This window comes from Falco naumanni, unplaced genomic scaffold (assembly GCF_017639655.2).
Source record: "Falco naumanni isolate bFalNau1 unplaced genomic scaffold, bFalNau1.pat scaffold_67_arrow_pat_ctg1, whole genome shotgun sequence".
NCBI classification, from domain to species: Eukaryota; Metazoa; Chordata; class Aves; order Falconiformes; family Falconidae; genus Falco; species Falco naumanni.
Genome location: NW_024427560.1, coordinates 80,660 through 88,909, shown reverse-complemented (window position 1 = coordinate 88,909; position 8,250 = coordinate 80,660). Strand labels below are relative to the sequence as shown.

General features: G+C 53.7%; 2 protein-coding genes across 2 annotated transcripts; both read left to right on the top strand.

Moving 5' to 3' along the window:
• Positions 1–1,507: 1,507 nt before the first annotated feature.
• Positions 1,508–3,297, top strand: LOC121082307 (vigilin-like). Its single transcript, XM_040581648.1, has 4 exons — positions 1,508–1,583; positions 2,502–2,656; positions 2,993–3,208; positions 3,256–3,297. Exons 1-4 carry the CDS (start codon positions 1,508–1,510, stop codon positions 3,295–3,297), a joined length of 489 nt encoding a protein of 162 aa, XP_040437582.1.
• A 530-nt stretch (positions 3,298–3,827) lies between these two features.
• Positions 3,828–7,817, top strand: LOC121082306 (vigilin-like). Its single transcript, XM_040581647.1, has 6 exons — positions 3,828–3,836; positions 4,859–5,065; positions 5,543–5,758; positions 6,605–6,811; positions 7,026–7,133; positions 7,695–7,817. Exons 1-6 carry the CDS (start codon positions 3,828–3,830, stop codon positions 7,815–7,817), a joined length of 870 nt encoding a protein of 289 aa, XP_040437581.1.
• The last annotated feature ends 433 nt before the right edge of the window (positions 7,818–8,250 follow it).

Sequence of the window (8,250 nt, the reverse complement as noted above, 5' to 3'; positions counted from 1 at the left end):
CTCCCAGATAAAGGGTGGTCCTGTGTGATGTTGGGGTTGGAATTGGTGATGTCTCCTTTCCTTAGTCTCGTTAAGGCTTTGCAGTGACAATTTGGTGCTTCGCTCCTATTGCTCCTTTATCGTATCGCTCACAACAGCTACTACTGTTTCCTTTTATCATATTGCATGCTATTGTCCTTTATTATAATACAAGAAACTACCTTGGATATGTTTCAATGATTGATGTATTTGATCGATTTGATGTGGAGTTCATCTTTGCTGGGTATCCAGTCAGTCAGCAAGACATAATTTGGTGTAGTGGGCAGCATATGAAGCAAAAATGTCTTTATTTAGGAAAAAAAAATGTTCCTCGACTTGCTCTTGTCAGGTGGGAACCATTGCCTTATGGTGTTTGGGCCAGAGTGGTCTGGTGGTGCTGGGCAGTTGGGCCATGCCAGGGACAGAGGGACGGGGGCCGGGGGGGGGGGGGGGGGAAGGGGTTTAGGGACGGACGGGTGGGAATTGATGAAGGATTTTAGGGATGGACCGGGGTGTGGGGGTGTTTGTGGGTATGAGGGGGGTGGGTGGGGGGGTGTGTGCGCCCCACCCCGCAGCTCCCCTCGACTGCTTCCTCCTCACCAGCACCTGCTCAGCACCCCAGAGGGGCTTCCCGGAGAGTTCCCGGAGAGCCGGGGAAGGGGCTGTCCTGCACCGCCCCTCCAGACGGGCGCCGCGCAGGCAGACCCCCGAGCCCCGCCGAGGGAGGGCAGCGCCGCTGGCCGCCCCCCTCCCGCCGCGTCTCCTCACCTGCGCCCCGCGCCTCGCGCAGCCAGCGACCCCGACCGCCGCTGCCACGCGCGCACAGCTGGCGGGAAGAGGCGGGCCCCTCGGCCTCGTGCCCAGCATAGGCTTCGCTGCAGGGCCTACGAGAGGTAAAGCCGGTCCCGGGGCACCATCCTGGTGAAGGAAGAGAGAAGTGCGTGACCTGCCAACACAGGGGTGGCCCCGCCCCCATGGGCCCTTTGGTCGGTTGCTATGGGAACGAGTCGGGCTAGTCCCCTGGCAACCGGCTGACAAAGGGCACACAGGGGAGGGACCACCCGTATGTTGGGAGGTCACACACATCTCTTCTTGACCACGATGGCGGCAGGCCCCTCGGCCTCGTGCCCAGCACAGGCTTAGCTGCGGGCCTACTAGAGGTAAAGCCAACTTGGGGTGTCCCCCTTTCCAAGAGGCTTCTTAGCTTGCACATCCTCTGCCTTCCTAACGAGGAGCTCTGGTTTTGATGCCCACTGTGCTATCAGGAAAAATCCCCCCTGAGTTTCTGTGTGGTTCAGCAAGAGAACAGGGCAGCAGACTGGCCCTGTAGGCGCTTCTCAAGAGGCCGGCTGGAAAAGTGCTCAGGAAACACGTCATTTGCCTTCCTGGAGTGACTTGTGTGCATCTTGAGTGGTGCTGGTAACAGTGTTGCCTCCTCTGTCTCTTCCAGTGGCATACCCGGATTGTGTGTGTGCGTGGGAAGTCGACGATGAGCTCGGTGGCAGTTTTGAGCCAGGAGAGCTTTGCCAAACACCGCAGTGGCTTGACGCAGCAGCAGGTGAAAGGTGAGAAGACACAGCTGAGTTCCTGTGATGTGCCTCTAAATAGAGACTGCGCAGGCAAGGTTCCTTGCTGTTAGCCAAGCTCGCTCCATGCCTCCGGCTCCCCCTAAGTGTCCAGGCACGGCGTTCGCCATTCCTAGGCTGGCGGCCTGCCAGACTCTGGCTTTCCACCAACAGGAGCACATCGGTGGTGCTGCACAGTGCAGGGCCAGGCGGAGGCAAGCCTCAGATCTTCACAGAGCTCTGGCTAGCAACGCTGTCAGCCGTGGGGCAGGGCATGTGCAAGCAGGGGTCATTGGGCTGCAAGAGAGCCTCGTGGGAGCAGTGTGCTGGATTGTCACTTCCTCCTTTGCTCAGCCAGGTGCTGGGGAAAGTCAGTATAACCGTATTGGCTGACTCACTGATGGGTCTCGGCACCCATTCTCCAGCTGCGAGCTGGCCCGCTCGGCACAGCCCAGTGCCCAGCTGAGTCGAACATAAGCTACAGGCTTTCCCTGGACTCTGCCCCAACTAGAGTGCTTCTGCTTCTCTCTGCCTTCTTCCTGGGCATGTGTCTGTCTTGTCCCCTTCTGACCTACAGCCTTGCTGTGTCCCTTTGATTTCTTTCTCCTTGGCCTGTTGTCCCCTGATGAAGCTCCTCTCAACAAAGCTGGCGATAATGTGCTGTGTTTGCTGCCACCATTCACTTGCACGGTTGCTTCCTGCATCCATAGCGGCACCTACTGCAGTCTGTGCTGTGCTGAGCTCAGCTGTGCTCCAGACTCGGCTGCTCTCCACAAGCATAACTGTAGCAGGGTGAACAGTAGTGCACAAGTCCTTTGTTGTCCCTCTTTGATGATGCCTCAATAGAGTTGCACTGCCTATGAATGGGGGCGTTTCTGTGGGGACAGCATCTCATTGGCCTTGTTTGCTTCACCCCAGTAACAGCTTTAAACTCGGAAGAAGAGAAGGATCCTCCCACCTACGAGGAAGCCTTCCCTGCGCTCCCTGAGAAAGCACCATCCTTGGAAGCTGCCCGGGAACCTGCTGGGCCCTGGAGCAAAATCCGGCCAATAAAGGCTTCTGTCATCACTCAGGTTGGTGGGAGTGGGTGTCTTATCTCCCTGCTTTTCATCCCTCCAAAAAGTAGGTGAAGCGAAGCTTTCCCTGGAGTATGAAATCCCTTAGTGTGCCAGAGTAACTGCCTCTTTGCTGTCCTTTGCCCTGGGGCACAAGGAAGACTGCGGCTGAATGCTAGGACGGCTCTGGAGGGGGAGGGATGTGTTGAAAACTGCCCAGACAAAGCTCTGCATGCCTGTTGCACAGACAGCTGGAACAGGCCTGAAGGGAGGATTGCAGAGGGAGGCACTGACAATCAAAAGCACACTGACACCTTGCTGTGCCCTGCTTGTGTCTGTCCCGTGGCTGAGCAGGTGTTCCATGTGCCACTGGAGGAGAGGAAATACAAGGACATGGATCAGTTGGGAGAAAGCAAGCAGGCCAAGATCTGCCTTGACATCATGCAGAAGACGGGAGCTCACCTGGAGCTGTCTCTCGCAAAGGACCAGGGCCTTTCGATCGTGGTCTCTGGCAAGCCGGAAGCAGTCACGAAGGCTCGGAAGCAGATTGTCGCTCGACTGCAGACTCAGGTGAGGGCATCTAACTGTTTCTGCCTTCACCTTTGCTCTTCCCCAAGACTCGCAAATGCTTTGAGACCCTTGGGCCCGTGTGCTTGTAAGCCAAAGAGGTGTGTTTTCACATGACTAATTCAGCTTTGCCATACGTTTTCAAAGCACCCAATTGGCAATTTGGAATGGGAATGAGGCTTAAAATAGGGTTCCAAGGTAATTACAGGCCGCGGTGTTGCATGAAGCGTGGAGTCTGCAATCTCCGGAACATTTGAGTTGCAACCAGTGACTCTGTGCTGAGGTGCTGGTGCTGGAGGGGTGCAGGAGCCTCACACACAAAGCTAGTAGTGTGTGAGAACGGGACTGTGCTTTTCCCGAAGCCCTTCAGAGGAGAACGTGGAAGGCTGGGAGAAAGAAAAGTAGAGAAAAGGAAGTCCTGCCAAAAGCCAAAAGCTTCGGGTCAGGGTTCTGCCTTGTGTAGCTCAAGGCACACTGGTAAGGAGCCACAACCCTGTTGTTTCGGTTGCTTCAGTCCTCTAGGTTTTGATCTCTTACCTTAAGGTTCTCGAGCTCATAGTCAAGGTGGTAGCTCTTGTTAGGATGTATCGCAGCCAGGTGTTGCAGTGTGTTTTAAAGTATAATGCCAAAGGTAGGTAATGCGATGTTAATACCATGTCTGCTTAGTGCTGTTCAGCCCCTGTGTCATACCCTGCCAGAGGAAAGAGAAAGGAACGAAACCCTACATCCACAGTGTGCATCTGAAAAATCAGTTCAGGTCGTGCCGCCACAGATCCATGAGCCACTGTTCTCAAATATACCTCCTACTGCCCGGGCCCCAGGTCGGGAAGGTGTGTCTGTATTCCAGCTTCTCTTAGGCTTGGCTGGCTTCAGGACAGGAACACAGAGCTGAAAAGTCACACCGAGTGATCTTTTCTTCATCTTTCATTTTTCCATTATAGCTTGAATGTTCATTGTCTGATTGCTGTTAGTGGTTACCTAATCACAGGGACCAGGAGCACGATAGCAGCCATCAGCTACCAGACCTGTACAAACTCAGTGAGAAGGGAAGAAGTCAGGAAGCCCTTGTATAGACCAGCCCTTTAATGGTAGATTGAGAAGGACCCCTTTTGCATGTGGGGCCTTCTAGAAGCAGTCCCAGGAGCAGCACGTGCTACACTTGAAGACACCTTAGCACTTAAGTAGCGGTGAGCATCTGCTAGCTGCCTGCCTCCTGCAGTAGGTTTCTGGTGTTGAATTTCTCTTTCCTAGGAGTCATACTGTATGTCTTGTTCTCTGTAGCCTTGGCAGCAGGTGTCAGAGTTCAGATAAACTCCAGCTGTGCGCTGTCATCTCAGTTGTTGTCTGGTGTCTTACACTGGAGGAGAGGCACCTCCTCGTCTGTGTCGGAAGGCCTTTGCTAATTCAGGGTACCGCTCCTGTGCAAACAGAAGGGTTTTGAGGGAAAGGTGGGGTCTATACTCCTGGCACGGAGGCGCTGTAGATCAACTGGTACAGTGTCAGCCCTCAGACAGAGTGTGCTGGGAAGGCGTTGTGTTTGCTCTGAGGAGCAGTACCACTGAGCAGCGTCTACCTTGCTTTCCCTGGCTCTGTTCCTGTGGATCTGCCAGTGCAGGCAAGGCTTTTCACAGATGCTTGGTTCTTCTGCTGCAGGCTTCGGCAACAGTTGCCATCCCCAAGGAGCACCACCGTTTTGTCATTGGAAAGAAGGGTGAGAAGCTGCAGGACCTGAAGCTCAAAACTGCAACCAAAATGCAGGTCCCCCGCCCAGATGACCCCAGCAACCAGATCAAGATCAGCGGCACTAAAGAAGGGATTGAGAAGGCCCGGCACGAGATCCTGCTTATCTCCGCTGAGCAGGTACCTCAGTACTGTGATCTCTCTCATGGCATTGGCTGCTCAGCCATTTTGCTTCCCCGTGGTGTAGTCGGAGTTTGCAGCCACCGTGGCTACAGTCACTGGCTAACGTTAGCCTGAACGGAGACGTATGCTGTGCCACTCGCTGGCTGTGTGAGCACCGCTGCCAGGTCCTGAAACTTCTTGTGCTGCGTTTTGTCCACCTCTGAAGCCAAAACAAGCATTTGATAGTTGAAGCGACGCGTCTTAGGTGCCAGCTGAGATAAGGCAGGAGATCACAGGGGTGAATATCGTAAACAAGGAGCAGCAGCAGCAACCGTATTTGTAGATTGAAAGAGGTGGAGATCTACAAGCCCGCCAACTGAGAAGGTTGCTTGGGCCAGAGTGTCAGGCAGGACACCCCTGGGAACTTAGCTGTGCCTGGCAGAGACCGTAATATAGAGGGCAGTTCCCACCAAGGTCTGTTGTGGGCTCTTCCAGGGTAAGCGTGCCGTGGAGCGGCTGGACGTGGAGAAAGTGTACCACCCTTTCATTGCTGGCCCTTACAACAAGCTGGTGAGGGAGCTCATGCAGGACACAGGGACGCGCATCCACATTCCTCCACCCAGTGTCAACAAGACCGAGATAGTCTTCACCGGAGAAAAGGAGCAACTAGCCCAGGCTGTGGCTCGAGTGAAGAAGATCTATGAGGAGAAGGTACGGATGGTCCATAAAGCTTCCCACCTTCCCCTGGCACCTGCTCCTAGGCACTCTTCCCTTCTTGTTCTACTTTTGTGCATCCCTCCGTTGCATCTGGCTCAGCAGCCCTTGCAGTACATGACCCCGAATCCTACCGTTTCCTCACTCGGCAGAGTGGGAGCTGGGCTGATACTATCCGGGAGGTGACAGATTTCTTGCTTTTCTGTACCGTGGGACTTAGCAGGCCACCAAGAGCTCCCCTGGCTCTTGTTCACACCGGGGCTCCTAAGGAAGGAAAGAAGTGTGAAGTCTACAGCGGTGGCCAGCTGACAGTATCAAAGTTGCTACCTAAGTAGAAGTTGCTGAAGAGCGAATGTCACTCCAGTTTATTTCCCACAGCCAACGCTGCTGTGAATATCCTTGTTGTGGGTTGCTGGGCTGTTGTTCCTCGTGGTTAGGTCTGTATTTGTACCGGTCTGGATTTCAACAATCGGCTTATAGCCTGCACAGTGTTGCATCACAGCACTGCCTGGGAGACGGCTGGGAGTTGAACCCTGCTGTCCAACGGGGGGCCGGGGGGGGATGACAACGACAGGCCTGTGTGTGCGTGTGGTCTCTTCCATGCCGTGTCCCAGGGAGCTTGACACAGCATGCTAGTTTTGTACTTCCCCTGTGAATTTTTGAGCACAAGGCTTTCTGTAGGCAGGGGCCCAAGGGGTGCTAGGGTACTGCCGAGCCACTGTGCTCAGCTTGGCTTTGCTCTTTGCTGGGTGCAGAGTCTGACTGCATCTTGTGCCTCTTCCTGTCGCTCTTGTCCTTCCCCGCCCCCTTGTGATTGACGCCTCAGTGTCTCTGCCCCTACAGAAAAAGAAGACTACTACTATTGCAGTGGAGGTGAAGAAGTCCCAGCACAAGTATGTCATCGGCCCCAAGGGGAATTCCCTGCAGGAGATCTTGGAGAAGACTGGAGTCTCTGTCGAGATCCCACCCATTGACAGTAGCTCGGAGACGCTGATACTGCGAGGCGAGCCTGAAAAACTGGGGCAAGCATTGACTGAAGTCTATGCAAAGGTACTGACAAGATGGGCTAGGCCTCCTTTGAAGGTCCCATGAAGATACACTTGTGAGCACTGACGGCTGTAGCGGGGGTGCGCTCTCTTGGGCCATTAGAGGTGCAGCTTAGAAGTCAATACCGGAGGTGCAGCATGGGAATTGGAACTGAATTGGTGTGAAGGCCTCTTCCAGTTTGTCCATCAAACAGCTTCTCTGTTTTTCTGTCTCTCAGGCCAACAGTTTTACCGTCTCCTCGGTCTCTGCCCCCTCTTGGCTTCATCGTTTCATTATTGGAAAGAAAGGACAGAACCTGGCCAAAATAACTCAGCAGATGCCAAAGGTATGCATGAGCTGGTTAGCTTAGCACCCCCGGCGTAGAAAAAGGTTTAGTCCAGATCACTCGTCACGGGAGACAGAGGTGTATTCTAGCGTGGGTAAACCCAGGGGGAAATGACACAGATCTTTGCTGTTCAAGGGAACCCTCTCTTTTACTGCTGCAAACACTGCTCATCCTATGTTATTGTCATGGGTTGAGCCCTTCCAAGGAAGCTTTATGTGGTGCTGTTTTGAGAACTGATGTAGCAGGATACCTGGAAATGCCGAGTGCAGCAAGGCTTCTCCCTGGTGAGTTAGACGGTATCTAGATAAAGGCTAGATGAGTAAACTTCTCCAAAGCCCTTGCAGAAACCGGGACAGCACCAGAGCCTTGGGCTCTAGGCACTGCCATATGGCCGACATCGTTAAGTTACTGACTTGGAAATTTGTGGGGATTTTGTTTGGGCTTTTTGGGAAGAGGCGCATCTCTTAGTGGCAGGGATCGATGGTGTAGGCCTGACCAAGAGCATTGGCCTGGCTTGGATCTTGGCAAATTCTTAAGAGATTCATTGTCTTTCACCTCAAGGTTCGCATCAAATTCACTGGAGGAGAGGATAACATCACTTTGGAAGGGCCTACAGAAGATGTGCATGTGGCTCAGGAACAGATTGAAGCCATGGTCAAGGAACTGATGAGCTGGAGTTACTAGTTCCAGTAAGAAACTGGGGGAAGAAGGGGCAACAGAGCAGAGGGGCCCCTGCTTAGGGCCCTGCTTAGGGCCAGAAAAAATTAGAACTTGTTTTTTGGCAATTGTTCATTGAAACACGTACTTTGTGTGCTAACGCAAACTGTCAGCATTCCTAGAGTTGTATGTAACATGCTGCCTGTGTGGCTGAGGGCTGCCCGGCAAGTGTGATGTGTGTGAGAGACACAGTTTAACTGTGAAGTGAGTGGGGGGTCCCGATCTGCGTTTCTGTGTTCCCCGCGAGGGGGCCGGCCAGAGACGGACGAAGCGATTGAAAAGTCAACGTATGAAGTGGTGGAATGCACTATTAGATATTAGAACGGGGAACTGTGGACCAAACACTAGAACGAATATCATTTGGGAAAAGCACGAACGCGGGGCCCCAGGTCAGTAAAGG